This window comes from Ochotona curzoniae, unplaced genomic scaffold (genome assembly GCF_017591425.1).
Source record: "Ochotona curzoniae isolate NIBS_2020 unplaced genomic scaffold, NIBS_Ocur_1.0 scaffold_274, whole genome shotgun sequence".
In the NCBI taxonomy this organism is placed as follows: Eukaryota; Metazoa; Chordata; class Mammalia; order Lagomorpha; family Ochotonidae; genus Ochotona; species Ochotona curzoniae.
In genome coordinates this window covers 9367177-9389857 of record NW_024467101.1, presented here as the reverse complement: position 1 = coordinate 9389857, position 22681 = coordinate 9367177, and the positions used below count along the sequence as shown (strand labels likewise).

At 49.6% G+C, this 22681-nt stretch overlaps 1 protein-coding gene across 1 annotated transcript in view; it reads right to left on the bottom strand.

The window, feature by feature from the left end:
* TTC28 (tetratricopeptide repeat domain 28) overlaps window positions 1-22681 on the bottom strand; it is a 499891-nt gene that overhangs the window by 54982 nt on the left and 422228 nt on the right. The window contains exons 7-12 of the mRNA XM_041003608.1: window positions 19651-20992; window positions 17864-18387; window positions 14664-14773; window positions 13406-13535; window positions 11441-11659; window positions 9345-9510 (exon numbers count right to left, since the gene is read on the bottom strand). Of these exons, the coding sequence (XP_040859542.1) occupies window positions 9345-9510; window positions 11441-11659; window positions 13406-13535; window positions 14664-14773; window positions 17864-18387; window positions 19651-20992 (2491 nt within the window). The remainder of the gene's footprint in view (window positions 1-9344; window positions 9511-11440; window positions 11660-13405; window positions 13536-14663; window positions 14774-17863; window positions 18388-19650; window positions 20993-22681) is intronic.

Here is a 22681-nt window from a genome sequence, read left to right as displayed (position 1 = left end):
GGCTGAGAGTCCATGTACAAGACTGCATGCTCTACTCAATGCTGGTGCCCAAAGTCTCTTGAGCACTCGAGTCTCTGGCTTGGCAGGCAACTCTCTCTCCTCACAGCTGGAGCCAGGCCTGCGTGAGCCAGGCTTCATGGATGAGGCTAAGCCTGCCTCTTGGGTCCCAGTCCCATCAGCTAGAGGGTGGTGACAGGACTCACAAGAGACTCAGCCAGGCAACCATCAGGGAGTGAGTTCAACTTCACCTCTTACCAGGAAGAGGTGAGCTGAGAGAGGCAGGAGCCGAGGGACCGTGACTCCAATCCCCACATAGCCTGGTGAGGAGCTCTGGCCTGGAATGCCTTCTTCCCACCCCTTGCAGGAACCTGCTCACATGACCCCTGTATTGGAAGTGTCTCCCGGACTAACTGGCAGAGCAAGGAATAGCCAGCCCTCTTTGTTCAGGCCGTTATCATGGCCCTTCTCACGAGGCTGATGAAGAATTCACACATCGGTTGCATGCTGCACACCGTGAGATGTGTAGGGGCGAAAAGTGCCACCTTTAACTGTGCATCCACCCTCATGCTCAGCCTCAGCCCTGGCGCAGGTGACATGCGCACGAGACGCTGGGAGGAAACTGGAAGTCTTTAAGAGATATTTTTTGGGCATTTTCTACTTTTTTCTTTAGAGTTCTGGGAAGGATCTGGGATAAGAAAAAAAAAAAAACTGTCCATAATGTAAAACCTTACCAGTTTGGATTAATTGGGAGGTCAGCTCACAAGAGGCAAAAAAAAAAAAAAGCCAGAATTAGAAAATACTTGTAGAGATAGTTTTAAACTTTCAAGGACTGCAACTTGAATGAACCTAATGACATAGCAATGACACAGTAATCAGTGTTGGGTGCTTGCTTTATATAACAGACACAATAATCTGAATCAGTGGATCATGCATTCGTACTGACAGGCTAAATATGTCCTACTTGCAATGTTGCATTTGCAGCTTTCTTTTTTTTTTTCCAAAAACAACCTTTGCTTTTATTTCCCTTTTTACTTTTAGGGAGAGGGGAAAAATGGAATCTCTCTGGGAACTGACAAATCAGAGCCTTTGGTTCACAACACTCTTCCATCATGCATGGTTTGCTTTCATTCATTTATTTAGTAATTTTAATAATGCAACACACCACCCACAAAACCGCCCCCCCCCCAAAGACCAGAATCTTAAGAATAACACACATGGAATCATTAGGCAGCTCCCTCAGGGGCTAGCTCCCTGCCACCCAGCCTGAGGCAGGCACCATTGCTAAACCTACAACTTCCCTCCTGGGCTGCCCGTTTCAGATCAGCTGTATTGTATCAACTTGTATTCCCAAAAGTCTACTTTTATTTGTGTCTTTAACTCTCCTAAAACGAAGGCCTGCTGGAGGTGATCTTGTGGGACCTGATTTTTTTTTTTCACTTAAGGACCATATTTTTAAGAGGCATCCATATCTTCACATTCCTTGTGGCTCATTTGCATTTGAGGCGGCCCTGCTAGCCCCATTCCTGACTGTACTCCATTCACTCAGCTGCTCTGATGGTGCCAGAGTTGCTTCAGGAATTCTGCAGTTTCCAGGGCAGAATAGGACCTTGCTGTTCACACATGGAACCCTCCCTTGGCTAGGACACCTAAAGATGTATATGGCAGGTGACCCGGGATGGTCACGCCAGGCGTATGTGTCAGTTGATGCTCTCGGCTACCACGTGTGATACAGCCGTGGACCCACATCTCTCCCACCCTGGCTACTGTCAGACTGGCGGATATTTGCTGCTGGTTATTGGTGCTGCATCATCGGCTTGGACAATCTAGCGTGACCTAGATGAACCAGGGCTTTGCCATAAGAGGACACATTTGTTTACAAATGTAACTTATGATATAGAATTTCGAAACACCATAAAAAAAATAACAGCTACAGTTGAGAAAAGGTTTAATATTCCTCTGTAATGCAGGAACAGTCGCCTCCATTAAAAGGGCAATCTACAATTGTAACTTACTGAAAACTCCCTAGGAGCACTCCTTGCAGATCTGGCCTGCTATTGAGCACAGCCCTGCAATGTTCTACAGCCACTCTCGGCACCCCAAAGCATCACGGCCCTGTCCCACGCGGCCAGGGAGCTACTTACACACCGTGACTCCAGCTACAGAGAAGAGTTCAAAACTGAAGATGTGTTTTTGAAATTCATAACGTTTCCCCTCCTGGGAGGTTCATGTTCCACACACTGGTTGCAATCCATGCCTCTTTGATCTTGGAGGAAGGAACTGGAGGTTCTTATTAAACACTTAATAAAAGCAATTCTTCTATTTTCAAATCCATTTGCAGAAACTCCTTTGTAGCATTTTACTTCCTTCCAGCAGCAAGATGCCATTAAGGGGAAGCAAAGCGGTCTGCCCAGTAACGAGGCTACCATGGCAGAGCTGCAGGTAATTGAATGAAGTTGTCCCCTCAGGCACAGAGACACAATTTCTGGGGGCATGGTGCATCTTATAAACACACAAGGAAAGAGAACCAGGAAAGGGGGCGCAGCACCAACACAGTCATCTTGAGGTGATGGATTTTCAAATTCCTGACATCTCATTCCCACACTCCCATGAGCCCAGGCCACATGTGAGAATTCAGAGGCCACAGTATCTGCCCTCCAGGCCATCGCCTTTTGCTTGTGAAGGAGTTTAAACTGCGGAATTACAGACTAAGGAACAGTGCCATTATTAGGCACCACAGAGGGGAGTGAAGACTTGATTTGGACTAACAAGGCTCGGGACAGCCTTGAGATGGGTGGGAGATGTGAACACGGCAGTGAAGAGTGATGTGGCTTCCCCGGGGAGCCGGGGGAAGATGAAGGACAAGACAGATAGCAGTGAGAAGCTGTCAGTCACTCAGAAAGCCAGGCAACTGGTCACCCAAATGTGTATGAGACCTCTCCCAAAATATGTGCCAGGGCTGCCCTGGGGGTGAGAGAAGCCAACAGGGGAGCTTCCGAGATGCCCTTCCAAGGGTGCATCATCTTTGTAAGAAGCTGAAGGATGGAAGGGATCAGTCACACCAAGAGTGGGGGGCCACAGGGGAGACGCTGGTCTAGGACGTGCCAGAGGTGGAGTGAGAGTGAGGCTAAAGCAGCTGATTCGGGCATACAGGTCAGCCCAGGGAGCTGGAGGCTATGGCCCACCAGAACCTCCAAGGGGATGTAAGTATGTTTGGGGACTTTTTGTTAGGTGAAGGGTAGGGCACTGGGCAAAGCCCACTCTGGCTGCAGTGTCCTGGAAGGCTTGGATGGGCGGGGGGAGCAGCAGGGAGTGGAAGAGGCAGCAGCAGCAGAGGCAGCAGGGACCTGCGCTACATTTGGTACAGCCAAGACAGTGTACGTGGATTTAAAATCTATCTGTATAGGTCCATTGCAATGACTCAATAGCTGAATCCTCACACCTTATAGGCACCAGGATCTCATATGGACTCAGTTTTGAGTCCCAGCTGCTCTACTTCCCATCCAGCTCCCTGTTTGTGGCCTGGGAAAGCAATAGAGGATGGCCCAAAGCCTTGGCACCCTGCACAGGAGAGCCAGAAGAAGCTCCTGGCTTAGGATCAGCTCAGCTCCGACTGTTGCGGCCACTTGTGTAATGAACCATCGGACGGAAGATCTTTCTCTTTGCAACTCCTCCTCTATAAATCTGCCTTTCTAATAAAAGTAAATATAGAAAATTTTGTCTTTACTATTTACTGTGGTAAAAAATAGACGATTGACTATGCAGCTGTGTTGCAGCATCCAGCACAGTCGTGCAAATGGCATGTGCCTCGCCATGCAGCAAACCTTCAGGACTTTACATCCTGCATGATCACACCTCCACACTCCTTGGACAACTCCCCGTCCAAGCCCCGACTCCCACCACTCAGCTCTCCAGTTCCAAGCTAGGCTGTTTTTGGTATCTCACAGTGTGGCATTATGCTGTTTGTCATTTCCTGTCTGTCCTGTTTCACTGGACATGATGTCTTCAAGGCTCATATACATCATAGCACCCAAATGAGCTGCCCCTTTAAGGCTGAGGCATATTCCCTGATCCATATATACATTTTCTTTATGCATCTCATCTGTGATGAGCGTCTAGGGTGCTTCTGCTTCTTGGCTATTAGAAGTCATCCTGCAATGAACATGTAATGTGCAAATATCTCAGAGATCTTAACGTTCGGTTCTTTTGGGTAAAGCAATCCAGAAGTCGATGGCCATTACATTTTTGAAGAACCTCCATAGTGCTTCCTGTAGCGACTGCATTGGCGTAATTCTCAGCAGCAATGTGTGAAGGGTTCCACTCTGCATACCTGATGACATGTCTCGAATCCTGGGGTTTTCAGAAGACCTCATTGATGAGATGGGGCGGTGTCTCACTGTGCTCTGATTTGCATATTCCAGATGGTGGGTGATGCTGAACCGCTCTTCGTTGGCTTGTTGGCTATTTCTGTATCTTTTGGACAAACATCTGTTCAAGTCCCTTGCCCATTTTTAAACCGGATTTTTTGTTGTTGCTGTCGTCGTCAAGATCCTGGGCGTCAATTCATTTTCTGATAGGAGGTTTGCAGATGTTTCCTGCTTTTTGTAGGTTGCCTCTTCAATGACTTCTGCCGTACAGAGGTTTCTAAGTTTGACAGAGCCCTTTCTCTTTACTTCCCTCTTTTTTTTTCTCTCCTATTTTGACATCACATCTAGTAGATCATTTCCAAATTCAACGGTCATGAAGCTTTTGCTCTGCATTTTCTTTCTGGAGTTTTATAATTCCATGTCTTACATTGAGATCTGTGACACCTTGATTTTTGTATATGGCATAAGTCCAGCTTCATTCGTTTGGTCACTGCATCATATTTTTTAAGATTTATTTATGTTTTTTTTTAAGATTTATTTATGCTTATTGGAAAGGCGCATGTACAGAGAGGAGCAGACACACAGAGGAAGATCTTCTGTCCGATGGTTCACTCCCCAAGCAGCCGCAACAGCTGGAGCTGAGCCAATCCGAAGCCAGGAGCTTCTTCTGGGTCTCCCATGCGGGCTCAGGGTCTCAAGGGTTTGGGCTATCCTCGACTGCTTTCCCAGGCCACAAGCAGGGAGCTGGATGGGAAGTGGGGCCGCCAGGATTAGAACCGGTGCCCATATGGGATCCTGGCGCATTCAAGGCAAGGACCTTAACCACTATGCTATCACGCCGGGCCCAGTTATTATACATTTTAATCATCTACACTGTTGGTCCATTTCTAAGATGGAAATTTTGGGGTCAAAAGGCCCAAGCATTCTGAGGGTTTCTGATGCTGTTGGTACATTGCCTACAGAAGGGCAAGACCGATTTACATTCCTAGGGCAAGAGCCTACTCATTCACTTCATTTTATCATGCAACATTGTTGTTTTTAGGCAGTCATGCATTCTATCGATGAAGAGTAAGATGTCAGTGAAGCTGTGGGGGCAAAATCTAGAATCTCACAGAAACTCCATCCAAGTGGAAACTAACACCATCCTATAAAGTATCCTATTTTAATAGCATAATCATGAACAAGAGTTTGAGCTCACCAAATCTGAACAAATATCTGGCAAGACCTTTTTGGAGCCACAGGGTAGACCCCCCTTCCTGGGGGGCTGAGGTGGGGTCTGAGCCCCTGAGAACAAGCCCTTAGAACCCCATGCCAAGCCTCAAGCCACACACAGCACTGGGAACGCTGCACAAGGGGAAGGAAGAGCACGCTGGACACAAGCAAGCTGCAGTCGTGTCCCGGACCCTGCCACCAGTCCATGAGTGAAAAGACATCATCCCTTTCGAAGGTGCCACAAGACCAGCTTAGCCACAAGTGTTACCTGATCCCGGGTCTTACCATGGCGAATTTTTACTCTTGACACCTGGGTATGGGGCTCAGGCGAATTCCACATTTTTACAGTACATTTTATCAGTCAGCGGTCACTTTGGCCTGAGATGACATGGGTCTGAACACCGCCATTACTCTAGGGGAGAGACCACCTGTGTGTGGTGGGGGGTTGGAGGGACAAAGGTTTCCACTGGCAGGGACTGTCCATGCAGGGTGTCTTCCAAGTTTGAAAACATGCCCAAAGAGGTTGCCTCTTGGGAGTGGACTTGCATTGAACAAGCTCACAGCTGTACAAACCAGTGCCTCAGCCATCATGTACATTTTCTATCACATACGAGTTGATGCAAGAAAGATGATCAGAAAGGTAATGAGAAGCCAGCTCCCTGAACAAGGCTGATCCTGCACCCAGAACTCCCGGGGCCTCGCAGGGCTTGTGTGTCCCTCAGTAGATAACTCCCCAGCATCCCGGAAGCTCAACTCAGCACAGATGCTCTCATCTCCCGGGAGGGGTGTCCCACACCCACCTCTAGAGAAACACCGGATACCCTGCCTCTGTATGCATGTTTACTGTCTCAGTCCCCCGGAGCCCAGATCCTCCCCCCTCCTCATCCATCACTACCTTTGCTCTCTGGGTGAGTACCGTCCATGGTGTCAGCACTCAAATGCTTGGAGAAGGGGAGGCGGGGAGACACGATCAAGGATGTCCATCATAGGAACGGCCCACGGGTAGGGCTCCTTGACTGCTTTCCCAGGCCACAAGCAAGGAGATGAATGGGAAGCCAGTGCCCGTATAGGATCCCAGCGCATGTAAGGTGAGGACTTTAACTACTAGGCTACCGCTCCAAGCCATGTTATGATACTTTTTAAACTTTTTTCATCAACATGAAGAGAATTGATTTCTTGTATTTCTTAGACATAATTCTAAAAAGATAACCATACTCCCTGTCTCAACCCACCTCCTACCTTCAATTTTTGCAAAAACCAATTTTCATCCACCGTATAACCACAGGCTTCATGCACCACTAACTATAATATTCAACAAGTAAAAAGCAGAAAGACCACGATTTCACAGGAGCATAAACAAGAGCTAAAAACAACAATCACATCCTAAGATATCCATTTCCTTCCTATACAGTTTTCATTTTTTTTAAGAAAGATTTATTTACTTTTATTAAAAAGGAAGATTTACACAGAGAAGGAAAGACAAAAAGATCTTTGATCCACTGGTTTGTACCTCAAATGGCTTCAAGGGCCTGAGCTGAGCTGAAGCCAGGAGCCCCCTCCAGGTCTCCTCTGTGGGTTCAGGGTTCCAAAGCTTTGAGCCATTTTCCACTGCCTTCCCGGGCTACAAGCAGGCAGCTGAATGGGAGGTGGAGCAGCTGGGACACGAACTAGTGCCTATATGGGCTACCAGCATCTGCAGGTGGAGGAGCGGCTAGCTGAGCCATCGCATTAGTGTCTAATTTTTTGACATTCAATATTAACTCCCACATAGGAAGGCACAGGATGTGTGTCTTTCGGGGTCTGGTTTATCTTACAAGGCAAATGGTTTTCAGTTGCATCTACTTTGCTGCAAGACAGGTTTTCATTCTTTTTTTTATGGTCAAAGAGTATTCCACAGTGAATACGGAATGAATTTTCATTAGCCAGGCATCGGTTAATGGAAAGTGGGTGAATTGCATATCTGCACTATTGTGAATTGAACTGCAACTATCATGGGAGTACAGATAACTCAGGTTCCTGGTCATGTGCCTGGGGACTTCTCGTCTATTGGCGTCAATCTGGCCCAGTCCCAGCTGCCGCAGGCACTTGAGGAAGGACTCAATAGAGGGAAACTCAAATACTCCCTTTTTTTGCAAATAAATTTTAAAGAAGAAAAGGAAACCTCAACAACAAAATGCCAATCCATTTAAGAACAGCAAAAGGACCTGAATAAACATTTCCCAAACAAAAATACAAATGGCTATTCAATACATTAAAAAAAAAAAAAAAGCTCAATTTCACTAGCCACCAGAGAAAGGCCAATCAAAACTATAATGAGCACCTCCTTCAGATAATACAGCTATTATTAAAAATGTTTTAAATAACAAATGTTGGCAAGGATGTGCAGATAAGGGAACACTTACACATTGCTCATAGAACACAAATCAGTACAGTTATTACGAAGAACAGTACAGAGTTTTATGAACAAAAAAAGTTAAATACAGCTATGTGATCCAACCATCCCCCTTTTCTGGTAAATAGCCAAAGGAAATGAACTCAGCATATAAACAAGCCACCTGCAAGTCCACCACACACACGGCAGTATAATCCACAGTAACAAAGGCATGGAATCAACCTAGGTGTGTAACAACGAGTGGATGGGTAAAGGAAATGTGGCGAATTTACACAATGGAATACTGTGCAAACACATACAAGATTCTGACACTTCCACGAAATGGCTGGGACCACAGATCGGTTGTGTTGAGATAAACCAGACACATTTGTTGGCTCTCAGATGTGGAGATTCAGAATAAAACTAGTACATCTGGAGCCAGTGATCATCTGGGATTGGCAACTGTGGAAAGGGTCAAGGGAGACCGAAGGGCAGGTAGTCACACACAGTCGGATGGCAGTAAGCCGCTCTTGTGTCACATGGCACTGTGGGATGGCAACAGGTCAGAACCACCTTTCACGCTGTGTGTGAAGGACTGGCAGAGAGGAGCTGGCAGGCTCCAAACACGAAGACAGGCCAAGGAAGTGAAAAGCTAGTGGCCTGTCTGGATGGGTTTATGCTGTGTATGGTACCAACATGCCGCATTGTTAAACTGCACGGGCATGTTGACGTTTTCCATCTCAATCAAAAACTTTTTTAAAAGGCTGGGGGAGAAGAAATCACAGAACTAGCTCAGGCTTTTCCTGATTACAAAACAAAATCACTGAAGAGATGGGCCACGGGGAACCGACAGCAGCCATCAGAGCAGGTGCTCTGAGGAGTGGGGGCTGCCAAGGACCCAGCCCCAAAGCGCCCTCTGTGGATTGTTCCAGGAAGCCAGGCGCTTGGGGGAAATTATTTCCCTTATTGTCACGGTCAAAGGTCTTTGCCAGCGTATCCCTCTCGCCACGCTCACAGAACGCAGCCCGTCTGGCCTGGTACTTAGAAGTTCTGCTTCCATCACCTCAGCTGCACCACGCATCAATCCACACAGGCTCTAAGCCCCACCCTCAAACAAGCAACCAGCTCCGGTGCAAACTTATCATCTGTCTATAACCAAAAAGCGACGTCCATTTTAATGACCGCTACGTCCAATTCAAAGACATGCCTGCATTGAAACAGCCAACCAGCCCAGCTTAGAGAACGGGGATCCATAACGAGGCCTCAGTGGACAGAGGCCTCAGTGGACAGACGGCGCAGCGAGGGACGCAACCTCCGGAGACAGGCGCTTGTTTCTGTAGCAACAACTACAAACAGACACAACACCAAAGTGTGATCCCAGATGTTTCTCTGCCTACCTGGAGTAGTGAGGCTCCACCCCCAGGGCCTCCCGGACGCTGGCGATGTGCTGCTCCAGGGCTGAGCTGGTGGCCACAGGCAGGGTGGCGCTGCTGCCGGCCTGAAAGTCCCCGGGGTGCTCTACTGCGCTGTCCCCCAGGTAGTGTTCGTGAAACTTCAGAATTCCTGAAACAAGAGGACACTGTGTGTGACTGGGGAGCGACACGAATGGCAATGCCATGTGACTTCTTTGATGGGCAGGTCAACCCTGTGAAGAAGTCCTCAAGTCCAAGGTTCCCAATGGGTTCTTGGAACTGTGGTCAGGGGCCCTTCTGATGTGGTTGGTTGGTTTGTTTTTACCATTGGGCCTGGGGCTTGCAACCCAGGAATTAGTGTTATAGCTTTTATTTTGACGACATGCTTGGAAGCTCATCTGTGTTTCAGAACTAGGGAAAGTGTCCCTTCCGGACCAGGGCAGGAGACTATCAGGTATATTTCCTGCAGAGACTCTGAAATCACCAAGATCATAATTAGCCAGGTGGAAAACCTGTTAGGAAAGACCCCTGCTTTCACAAAAGCAAGTCAAAACAAACATACAGTGTAAAGGTGAGATAAAAACATTTTTAAACCATTTTTAAACAAGACTAACTGGTCAGTGGTCATTAATGGAATAAAGGAGCAAAAAAAAAAAAAAACAAAAAAGCATGAAACGGAGGCAATCCACAGTGGTTTTTCTGGCAATAAACGCAGGACATATTCTCAAACGGTAATGAGGTGTGTCGGCCCTGGAAAGCGCCGGCCCTCTCTGATTGGACTAGAGCCCCCAGCGAAGGCTTCAGAGCCTCATTAACAGCAAAGAGGAAGGGGGGGGGACAGAAACAATAGGAGCCTCATTATACATGGCTCGTTATTACAGGGATTTGGATAGACCACCTGTCAAATCATGTCCCCTCGAAGGAACAACCGCAGAGAGAAAGACCCCGACACCCCCAGTCACCAGTCTCATCCTCTCAGGTACCCAAACCCCCCGAGTTCTCCTCCCTGGGGAGGCTGGTGGGTGGGGAGACACATGGGTGCGTGCTCGCTCACACTCACACACACACACACACTCCTCTGCGGCTGACATTCCACGAGAATCATAACTTAAAAACTTGTGGCATGAAAAGACCAGGGGTAAGAATGTTTTTTCTGGGAAAAATCCACAAGGAACATGGAATCGAAAAGATGATGCTAAGGCACAGATTACAGGGTCCTTGGGCTCAGAACGCTAGAACCACCTGGAGGTTGTTGCTTAGCCATCACTTGCCACAAAGGAATGGGGAATTGGGGATGGTGTCCCCAAAAGGAATGGAGACACCATCAAGAATCTTGTCAGTTCTTCCTTGGCAGCTGAACTTTCGCAATGTGCTATGGAGCCCATTCTCCATTTCCCCGTCAATAAACTCTAATTGGATCTGGTTTGTCTCCAGCATGGTGGAGCCATCAGCATTTTATTATGCAAAAAAAAAAAAAAAAAAAAAGACCCTTACAGCTAATGAGTGCCTCGGTATTTTAGTGAAACTATTACATCCTGAACATTTAATGCCGATTTAATCAAGGAGGATTTTGTTTTGTGTTATTTCTGAAAGAGATTTATAACAGAACAACTCAAAAATGGGTTGGGTTAAAAGCAGAAATTTCAAGCCTAAGACTTATTTACATACTGTGCAAGAACTGCCTTTATGGGTCTAACTTTACCTTGACAAAGGGTCACAATGATTAGATCATGTCAAGGAGAACTCATTAGGATTCGCAGCCATCGCTCATTAGCTAATGAACAGCAGCTGCCTACAAACAGGGTGGCTGCCGAGAGGAACCCTCCTGCTCTCAGCTCTCCTGGATAAATGCCTCCATACTCACCAACCAGGAACAATAATTCCGGGAGGGTGGTGGAGGGAAGGTCAGAGAACTGGCTGTCTTATTAACTGAATGCCCCACCATGGAATACCCACCATGGCAGAGGTTTTGCTGAGACCAGACGTCAGCTCCTTAGTCTGATCGACGGATACTGCACCTCTTTCACCTCCATCGTCTCATGTTTTAATTGTCCCGCTCCCCCAGAAGGAGCTCTTCTTACCTGCCCCGGGAGCGAGCAACCAGCTGTACAGGTAGCCTGCGGCCAGGGAATAGTACAGCACCAGGCCCCTCTGGCTGTTGACCATCTCCAAGATCTGATCGATGGTGACTGGGGAGTAGGGGTCAGAGTCTTGTTGTCCCGTTTGGCGTTCCACCAGAAGATCGGCAAATGCCCTCGTTCGTCCTCTTTCCGCCACTGCCAGGGCTTCATCGTGGTGGCCTAGGAGACACAGGAAGATAGGCTCAGCACCCACAGTGCCCAGGCTCAAAGACGCTACCAGGCACAGCCTGGCAGATCCTGCTCTGCGCCACCACCCGGGTCGGGCGGCAGCAAGTGTGACTCGTGCCTCAGGTGGTGGGCGCCGGGTCCACTCTCAGAAAGGCTGTCTGCAGCAGCACTGTGGGAGAACTGACCTGGCTCCCAGTGCGACCTCAGCCCTGCTCACCCTCAGCTGCTCCCGGTTTCAGATACTGCTATCTCCGCCCCTCACGTGATCACCCCTCTCAACCAGGATTCTGCCTTGGCTTCAGCAGGTGCAATCTGCAGGACCCTTTTCCTGCTGCTGCCCTGGTGCTCTCTGCTAGATGCAGCCCTTCCACGATCAGTGTCCAGCCACGTCCCCATTTCCCCCGATCCTCCGCTTTCCCTTGCACCGATCCTGACTTATAAACGGGGACTGCAGTGTTTGGCCTGCCCGTCTAAGAGGGCTACTGGAAAGAACAAATGGGGCGCTCTGGGGAAAGAGGTCTGGCCAGGCCTTAAGGTACGGCAGGTGGTGGTGATGCCTGCTCTATGCTGAGTCCCTGCACGCTTAACCTCTCCTCTACCTCTCATGTCTCCATCTTTTCCTCTAACACTGGTTTCAAGCGTTTCCTAGTCTTTCAGACCAAATTTGATCCCGCTTCTCCCACAAAACCAGTCTGTAACTGAGTCCAAAAGCTAATGGTGCCAATTTGAAAGCTAAGGCTGTAGTGTGACCACTTCTCAAGTGGGGGCTGCTGGTGAGGGCTGAAGAAACATGAACCAGGATTCACCTGCACACGGATATGAATATACTTGATCCAGAATGCAAAGAGTGAGCTGAGGCAGGTGGCCCGATGCTGTGACTGACAGCACTTCAAAGATGGCCTGCAGACTGTCAGCAGAAAGGGGAGGATCTGTGTGTGTGTGTACGCAACTGTCTTCTTTTATGCTATTAAGTCATTAACGGCAACAGCAGGGAAAATTTTCTGCGCACACTGGAAAAGCAGCCGCAGAGTGCGAGGCAGGCTTAGCGCCGTGATTACCACAGATAATACACTGTGATCCCAAGCAAGGAGTACATTTCATAGGCACATTTTCTTTTCCCTGCCACTGGGGACACCTGAGTATTCCTAACCATACAGCGGGGACAAGTTACTGAAAAGACCTCCACACTCGACTTCAATGACTGCACTGGTTCCAATGAAGCCCTTCTGAGAAGTGGCAGGTGACGGGCAAGTGGAAAGGACTGGCTGTGATCATTAAGGCCCAGGAGAAGGAAGCAGCAATGGGATGTGGAGGCCGGATCACAAGAGGAGGCCACTGCCTGGGGAGCCAGTCCAGGTGGCAGCTGGAACTGGGTGCTAGTGGTACAAAGGAACCACCAGGTTTAAGCGTCCATGTTTTGGGGGACAGCTTCTCTGGCCTGCCCAGCCAAGTCACTTTGGTTCCACAGTACTTAGACTGGGATTGAACTCACAAACACATCTCTTGAGAGGCTAAGATTGCTTCTTGAGGTCGAGAACCAGGCCTTCTTGATTATTATCCCCACAGAAAGCACTCGGCACATAGTAGGCACTTTTCCAACCTTTGCTGAATCTTTGGACGAATGTTCAACAGTTGGTTGAGGTTGTGACTTTATAGGTCATTGTAGTCACAGTTTGTCACAGCACTCACTCAACAATTCACACATGCACGCATGCACAGAGCCCAGGGGACCCTCACCTAGGCTGACGAGCACTCGCTGCAAGGCCTGGTAGGATGACGTCTGCAGGTCAAACAGGGAGAGCTTGTAGTCGGTGCTCAGCTGTGCCTCGTGCCGGATGGTTTCAAACAAGGCCGATGCCCGGTAGAGCTGTAAGAAGGGCACAGAGCGTCATCCATTCCCCAGGAACCAGCCCAGCTACCAACAGAGCAGAGCCCGCTTTTACCTACACCTTATACACGGCCTAAACACTGTTTTCAGAAGTTGAAGAGAATGACTCCTTATTCCCAGCTGGGTCCTTGTGGGCCTGATGAGGTATCCAGTCAATTTAGAGAACAGAATCAACTTTCGACAGACAAGGGGATCTGAAGTCTATTTTAAAAGTTGAGCCATTAATCCAAGCAAGTGCTACTTCTGATAAGACAAACAAACCAGAAAGCTTCTCTTTCCTGTCATCAAGGGACCTTCATTCACCACCTCAGGCTGCAGTCAGAGGAGGCTGGCTGGGGACACACTCCCAGGGAGTCATGTCCACTCCCAAGGACACTCGGGCCTGGACAGCCACCAGCTGCCACCTTGGTCACACTATTTGATGCTTAATCAGTGAGGCTGTAACACTGAGTCTGGCTACACGGTGTCAAGTTAAAGGTTGCCCAATTTTAAAAACAAAAACCAGGTCTGTGGCCCCCTCTGGATAGGAGCCCTTATTCATTCATTCTGTGTTTCCCTCTCTAGCACACATGGCTGTCCCCCTCCATGGCTGTCACTCGCATGCGGCCTCACAGGATGCATGTGTGGCCCAGGATGTGGCTACCTCCCCATTCCTCCAACCCCACAGAGCTGGTCCGTGATGCCAGGGACCCCTCTGTTCCCCAGAGCCACCCCTCTGCACCTCACATGCAGAAATGCACCGGGAAGGGACTTAAGTTATGTCTATTGATAAAGCCAGAAACCCACAAAGATATTAAATCCAATAATTATGAATTCTTGTTTTACTTCCATTGTAAAACGAATGTAATGATCCATTAAAGTTTAATGAGGAGCAGACGCACACAATGCAAGAATTCCGAAGAAATTATTGCAAAATCTATCACGAGGGGGTGAGTGAGCAGGAGCCGGCACTGATGGTTCAAGCCCTGAGGCCGCTACAGTCCGGGAATCCTGGGTGTCAGGGCGAGGGGGGAGAGGTCAGCACCTGTGCCAAATGGCATCACAACCCAGAGATGGAGCTTCTGGAAACAAAACCCACTTGGGCTGTCCATGGCCCTCCCTGCTCACCTGATGTTGGGCCTCCTCCAGGTTTCCACTCGCCCAAAGGGAGAGGCCGAGACCGTGGCGGATTTTGGCCTCATCTTCTCTTCGGCCTAGTTGCTCGGCTAACCTTAAACCTAAAGCCAAACAGAGAAGTGTGGGCAAACACAGGGGAGACAGGAAATGCAGCCTCACTGAGCAGTCAGTCCTGGAGAGTCCATTTTGTTTGCGGTGCGTGTAGAGAATCTGCAGCACACCGCAAGATCAAATGCAGGGCAGCTGAGTCAGCCGAGACGGAATCGCCATTCTCCTCACACCCTTGCCGCTGGCACGTTTACAGGACGCCCCAAGATGCCCCAGCAAGAGCTCAGGCGATGGCTATCAGCGTGAGACAGTTGCAAGTGCTGAAGCTAACACCTAACGGGCCTCCCAGCTTTGCAAATGAAAAACTCCTGGCTGATAAACTTATCTAACACGATTCTCCGGCTAGCAAGAGCTTTTCCTGACAACCCAGCAGTGAAGCCAAGATGATTTTTTTTTTCTATCTCATGAGCACAGCCCCCAGTCGGTGCTGACAGGAGATATGTTACATTCTCCCAAAAGCAGAATACACGCATGGCCAGAGCCTGCCTTCCGTTACCTACGCTACTGCTGCATTTCACGTCCAATCTGCCTTGCCTTTAAGTTAGAGACTTTGATGTGTCCCAGCAGGGTTGCAAAAGTAGGGCTATTATGAGTCGAAAGCCTTAAATGAGTCTGTCCTCACAGTAATGGCCTTCAGATAGGAACCTGCAGTCTGGGTCATTTACCCACAGCAAGCTTCTGCACACCGGCCCCCTTAGGAGCTCTGTGGGAAGCCACGTCCAAAGGCCGCCATTGACTGCTCCGGCCACCGAGCAGTTCCCAGCGTCGCTGCGCCCTCATTACCCTGCTGTCTGTTCAGAGAAGCTAAGCGCTCACAGGAAACAGCACAAGGGCGCCCGCGGGACAAAGCCGGGGCTTCTTTCTCCTAACTCAGAGCGGATGAGCACCTGGCCTCACCACGCTGGGCCTGTGCAAGCGCACACTTCCGGAAAGGAACCCAGTCGGCTGAGCAAAGGGCTCATGCTCGGGTTCGAGTCCACAAGGCATGCGCTTCAGAATGGAACACTGGGAAAACAGCTGAAGCTTACATGACACTAACAAAAAAAGAAGACACGCCAATTACATTTTAACATAACTTATAGAATAGCAGCTCACAGGAAAAGGAGGCTTTTCTTGGGAGAAACCTGAAGGAATATGCGTTTTCACCTTCAGCAAGCTCACATAATGCCAGAGACACTCCTGCCAGGTCAGAACTGAAATCAACGGAGGCAAGCACCTGCTTAGAAGCACCTTCTGCGAGGTCAGGGCTTTGCTTTATCCTCAACACACAGGGGACTAACGACAAAGAGTGGGGACTCCCCTGGACAGACTGTCTATCCTGTACCTGCTGCTGTGCCGGACTCACCCACCGAGCTCTCCTGGCGGCCAGCTCGCCCGAAACGGGCAGCATAACTTCAGGAAAGCAGCAAAGTGCCTTCTGGTGGCCTGCACTGGCACCAGCCCCAAATCCGAGTTCAGGAGGAGAAGCAATTACACTGACCCATGACAGAGGCCCTGGCTCCAGGCTCTCGAACCGAAACATCCCACCAGACACTGCAAAAAATGCCACAAATCAGAGTCTTTAGCCCTCTGCAAGACTTCAAAGCCAGAAGAAAACAAGAAAAAGAAAGCCGGGAGCTTTCCGTAAAAAGAGCTACAATACACTGTCTCAGGCAAACCTGTTGCTGCCTGGAAATAGTATTTGGGGCAGCAAGAAAGAATGCGACTCAGGGGTGTGTCACCGAGGGCCTGAGCTTCAGAGTTTCACAATTCAGCGGAAGACAGCCTCTGGTCTGTCAGACTCACCACAGTCAAATGGCAAGGCCATGCTGCTCCCCGTGGATGCCGTGCACTTCAGGTCACAAACAAGTTCCAGGTATGGCTTCCAAGCCTTCAGTACTTCTGAGCCCTCAGGCCAGGAGAGTTCGTTTCTCGCCCATGAGCCCTGCTCCCACCTCCATTTCCACCTCGCACCCTGCTCCTCTCAGGCCCAGGGCTCCAGCTGGAGCCCAATAGGAATCAACACCTCCCGCCCCTCCCCCCAGCCTGCTCCAGTCTTGCAAGGTCAGGAACTACTCCAGACAGGCTGTAGAGTCATTTCTGGGGTTGGAAGGCCCAGGCTACGCCCTACCCTGAGACAAACCAACCGCAGGGCACAATCCAACGACTGTACCTCTCCAGGCCTCGGGCGACTTACCTGTTAAGAAAATGGGAACAAACACACACCTCTCAAGGCACTGAGAGTGCAATGAGAGAGAAGCATGCTACACATGCAAAGACCTTGAGCACCTACAAGAGCGAGTCCAAAACTTCACGGAAAAGTGGAATTCAACGATGCTCAGTTGGGTACAAAGACAGCTTTAAAATTCACGTACATTTTCCATGAGTTCTTCCAAGAATTTTGCGGATAAAAAGAAAGCATCGGATCTGGCCCCTTTCTGTTCCAGGAGAGAGTGGAGATGTGATGCACCTGTGCTGGGAGAGGCCTTGCAGCAGGCAGGCTCCGCCCCAGCGTCACAAGAGACACCTGGGTGGAGGGTTGGGGAAGGCCGTGTCCACACGCCAACCATGCCTGGGGAACCACGTGGAGCCCGAGGGCAGAGGAGGAAGAAGAGTAGCCCATTTCTGGGTCTGACTGTGCTCGTGGATTGGCCAAAGCACCAAAGGAAGTGAACGGAGGGAGGGAGTCCTGCTTGGCTGCGTAAGGGAACTCTCATACCTGGATCAGACTCAGCTGCTGCCACTGATCGGCCTGCGTGGATGCAGCTGAGAGGCTTTCTGGGCGCAGTGTCTCCCCCTCCCATGTCAGAGCTTGTGGTGACAACGTGGTGTCCATCCAGCAGGGTTCCGTCTGCTCTTTGGACAACCAGGAGCTTAGAAGAGAGCTGGGGACGGTACCCAAGCGACAGTGGAGCACCTTGGTGCTGTCGGGTACTCTGGGTGGGGAGCACTGTGGTCTAGAGGTGGGCTGACTGTGCGCCCTTCCCTCTGTGCAGAGGTAACACCTGCCTGTGTGGGCATTTCCCTCTTATCCCCGTCTCTGTCCCATGAACCTGACCTCACTCGAGCACACTCAGCAGGCCTCAGCGGGCCCTCCCACCTACCTTCCTGCAGGTACATGACGGCCTGGGAATAGTTCTGCAGGGCATGATGGGTCCTTCCAAGGCTGCTATACGATACCGTCTTGGCCACCAGGTCGTTCATCTGGGCGGCGATACTCAAGTGCTGCTCTTGGTACACCACAGCCCTCTCAAAGGTGCCCAGGGATTCGTAGGTCAGGCCCAGGTTCCCGTAGGCTCGGCCCTGGCACGTGGGGTTGTTGGTCTCTTCGGCTATCTGCAGATCCAGCTGGTGGTACTGCAGGGCCGTGTCATACTCCCCCATCTGCTGGTAGACGCCCCCCAGGCCACAGGCCGCGTCGCTCTCCAGGGCTCGGTCTTTCATCTCACGCGCGATGTTCAGCTGGCGCTCCAGGCAGGAGATGGCTTGTTCGTAATTCCCTAATTGGCTGTGCAGACTGCCCAGCTCTCCGTAGGCCTGGGCTTTATTGAAGGCCTCCCCAAGTTCATGGGCAACCACGAGCCTCTTTTCGAAGCACACTAGGGCTTGCTGCAAGCTCCCCATTGCCCTGTGGGGATGTAGACAGAAAAGCAATGATATTATTTCATGCAGGTGCAGACATGCTAAAGCCCCTGAGAAAATGAAAAGCATTTGTCACTGTCACTTACTATAGAAGCTCTTAACTCCTCTTCTAGCTAAAATCTATCATGTTGCCCTTAGAGTGAGATGCAGAGGAATTTCATAATCTGGAAAGCAATTCAGGAGTCATCCCTTAGTGACCTTCCCAAGAGCTGGAGCTTCAGTGGGATATACACCCCGAGGAAACATAAAATATATTAATAGGCACAATGATAGTGAGTGAACTGTTTGGTTCTCCCGGCCTCCCAATTTCCACTACCACTTAGACTATGTTTTTGAAATCACTTTACGGTGGCTATAAATCTCTCACCCTGGGCTTCTCAGAGCCTCTGTGGGTGATGATTTAGTTTGACCCTTGCCCTTCCTCCACTCCAGGAGCCCTAATCCCCTGCCTCTCCGGGGAAGCCATACATTCTGCAAACGCACACGCTTCTCTGGGTTCCTCACGTTCACCAGGAAAGCATCACCTTGGCCTCAGAGTGGCTTTTTGAGCTGGCGGGTAGAGTGTGAACTCGGGCGGCAGAGCGAGCCAGCTTGGCGGGGCTCTGGACCCCGTCTCCCTGGGCTGTGGCTTTGGGAGGTAAATGTCATACCCGGAGCAGATGGCAATCACTGTATGGTAATAAGGAAGGAAGCAAGGTGCCCGTGTAAGGTGCCCAGCAGGACGCAGAGCACATGGCACATGTTATCCACTCCCCCATTACCACGTGGCTTTTCCTAAAAGCTTCATGGCAGGGTCTAAATGACTAGTGGGGACAAATGTTGTATTCATGAACCCTTTCATACACATGGGAGGGACTCCAAAAAGATTAGTAACAACGATTCATCCGCCTTTCCCACCATTATTAACTCCTATCCTACTTATTACAACGTAGACTAAAAGGCATTAATGTTTAGACCCAGGCCCGGCTTGGACTTCCAGCTACCCCGGTGAGCTGTGTAATCTGGGGCATTAACTCGGCTCCTCTGGGCTTTAGTTTGTGTGTGTGTGTGTGTGTATGTGTTTTACTGTAACATAAGGGTAATAATATCATCCTCTGAATTCAAAGAACAGTTGAAGGACTCAGAGGAGGCTGGCAGTGAAATGCTTTGTAGTTAATATGCTGCCATGCAGGCATGGAGCAACTATCCCTGTCACACCTGCTGCTTTTTGCAGGACACTTTGGCACATGTCTCCTCGGGCCATTTTTACCTGTGTCCGTTTCCTAGGCCGCGGTAAGCCTTGGCTTGGTCTTGCATACGATTCAGACTCTGGGCAACAGATAAATACTGCTCGTAGTACTTGATAGCTTCCTCATAGTCGCCCAGGGCCTCGTAGCAATCCCCCAGGTTGCCGTAAGCCCGGCCTCGGTCTAGCACGGACTCATTTCCGCTGAGCTGTTGCAGCATGGCCAGCTGCTGCTCGAAGTAGCCGATGGCTTCCTCCATCACGTTCATGTTCATCTTTGTGATGCCCATGTTCCCGTAGACCTGGGCTTCTAGGCTCGGATCTCTGAGCTTCTGTCCCAGCTCCAGCTGCTCTTCGTAACACTTGAAGGCCATCGTGTATTTCCCCAGGGCCATGTAGACAGCAGCCAGGTGCCCGTGAGCTCTGCACTCCCCTGGCAAGTCACTCAGCTCCTGATACACCTCCAGCTCCTGGGTGTGATAGCCCAAGGCCTTGTCGTGCTTCTGGATCATCCGGTACGCGGTGCCCAGCGCTGCATAGGCACTGGCCTCCAGTCTCCTGTCCTTCACGTGGTGAGCTAAGCCCAGCTGCTGCTCATAGAATTTTATTGCACCATTTATATCTTTTTTACAGATAAATATATCACCCAGGTTCCCCAGAGCTCGAAATTTCGCCTGGGAATTATTCAAGGACTGGGCAAGAGACAGTAGGTACTTCTGACACTCTTCGGCTTTGCTGAAATTCAGCAGAGCCTTAAACGCGAGGCCCAAGTTGCAGTAGGCTTTTGCTTGACTCAGCTTGTCGTGGAGGTCTTTGGCCAGTGCCAGGTCCTGTTCGTAGTATTTCACGGCTTCCTGGTAATTGCCAAGGCAGTAATGGGCGTAGCCAAGGTTGTGGCAGACCTTCCCTTCGCCCTCCATGTCCTGGAGGTCGGGAGCAAGGCGGAGGTACTGCTCGTAATAGGGTGCAGCCTGCACGTACTCGCCCCGGGAGCAGTGGAAGTTGCCCAGGTTGCTGAGGGCCCGGGCCTCGCTCTGGATGTCTCGCAGCTCCCGGGCGATGTTCAGGTGGTTCTGATAGTGCTGCAGGGCTCGGTCATGAGCACCTAGGGCCTGGTAGGCCACAGCCAGGTTCCCGTGGGTGGAGGCCTGCGAGGCGCGGTCATTCACTTCCATGGAGATCTGCAGCTCCTGCCGGTGGTACTTGACCGCCTGGTCGTACATGCCCAGGGCGTTGTAAGCATTGCCCATGTTCCCATAGGCGCGGCCCTGGGCTGCATAGTCGCTCAGCTCCTGGGCGATGCACAGATGCGTCTTGTGGAGTTTCAGTGCAGTGTCGTAATCACCTTTCATCTGGTGGATGATCCCTGGGTGACAGGGCAGAACAGCAAGACATGGGAGTCACTCGTTAACAGTGTTGAGGGAAACAAAAAGCATAATCCGCAACTTCATCTGCAGTAAAATATGATCTGGAATAATTAAAGAACTTAAAATAACAGAAGGTAGGATTAAATATTTATCAGCTTTCCAGAGGGAGGCCAGCTTTCTAGGCTTCGAAGCAATCGAAAAGAAAAAAAAAGAAAAGAAAACATTGACAGATTTGATTTAAAAAAATAAGAATTGTTTTGTCCTACAAATAAGTATCTAAAAATAAAATGCAAGCACAACACTGGAAAATTTATGAAACATATTTTAGGTTCGATAGCTACTGTGTGTAAAGATTTCACTTGGTTTGACTTGAAAAGATTTAAGACCTCAATTTACAAAAATAGGAAAAGAACTATGTTAGTAGACAACTCCTATCCACAGAAATACAAAGACTGCCACAGGGGAAATGCTAATTCCCTTTAATAATCAAAGAAATGCAAAATAAAGCCACCCTGAAATACCGTTTTACTTGTACTAAATTAACAAACAATAACAAGAAAAAATTAGGGACCAACACAGTAGCATAGTGGTTAAAGTCCTTGCTTCCATGTATTGGAATCCCATGTGGGTGCTGGTTGGTATCCCGGCTGCTCCACTTCCCATCCAACTCTCTGCTTGTGGCCTGGGAAAGTGATCGAGCATGGCCCAAAGCCTTGGGACCCTGCACCTGCGTGGGAGACCTAGAAGAAGCTCCTGACTCCTGGCTTCAGAACGGCTCAGGTCCGGCCGTTGAGGCTATGTGGGGAGCGAACCGGCACAAGGAAGATCTCTCTCTGTCTTTCCTTCTCTCTGTAACTCTGACTTTCCAATAAAAATAAATGAATCTTTTTTTTTTTTTAAAATAAAGTTAACCCCTCCCCATACTGAGGAAGGTGCCCTGAAATTGGGAAAGATCCCAGTCATTGGGAGGAGGATATAGACTAGGATGAACTTGGGAAACACATCAGGAATGACAGCTACCTACATAACCATCCCTAGTGTAGCTTTCCAGATTCAGGGAAAAATCAAACATCTCCAAGGCTAAACACTGGGGGCTGGTAGGAGTAACTGTTGGCTTATCAACCTGAGAGGATGATACAGTTATTAAAAGGATAATCATGAAATCTGTGCAGGAAAATGAGAATGTTCTTAAAAATCCCGTTAACTGGAAGAGGCAGCTAGCTAGCAATGCTTGCAGGCTCCTAGTAACAACAACCAGGAAAATAAATAAATAAATAAACATGGGCACATGGACAAGACCTTGAGGGGGAGATGCAAAAAGAAAAAAGAGCTGCCGAGTTGGGTGATGGGATTCCTGTGAGTTTTGTTCCAGAATTTCTTGTAATTGTACCCTCCTCTTACAATCAATAGTCACGGTGCTCCAGACCTCACTTCCACGCTGTGTGAGAGCTGCTAAAGGAGGCTGTGTTCTAAGCAGTTCAACCATGAGCCCATGGGGGAAGCCAGGTGTGTGAGGAGGGAGTCTGACACTCCCCTGGGCTGCGGATGCTCCCAGCCCCGCCAGCTGGGAGCTCCCAGAACGCATCACCCCAGGAAGAGATACCATAGCATCACCCCAGGAAGAGACACCATAGCATCACCTAGGACCTTGGTAACGAGGACAAAACTAGCAGTGACAAACATTTTAG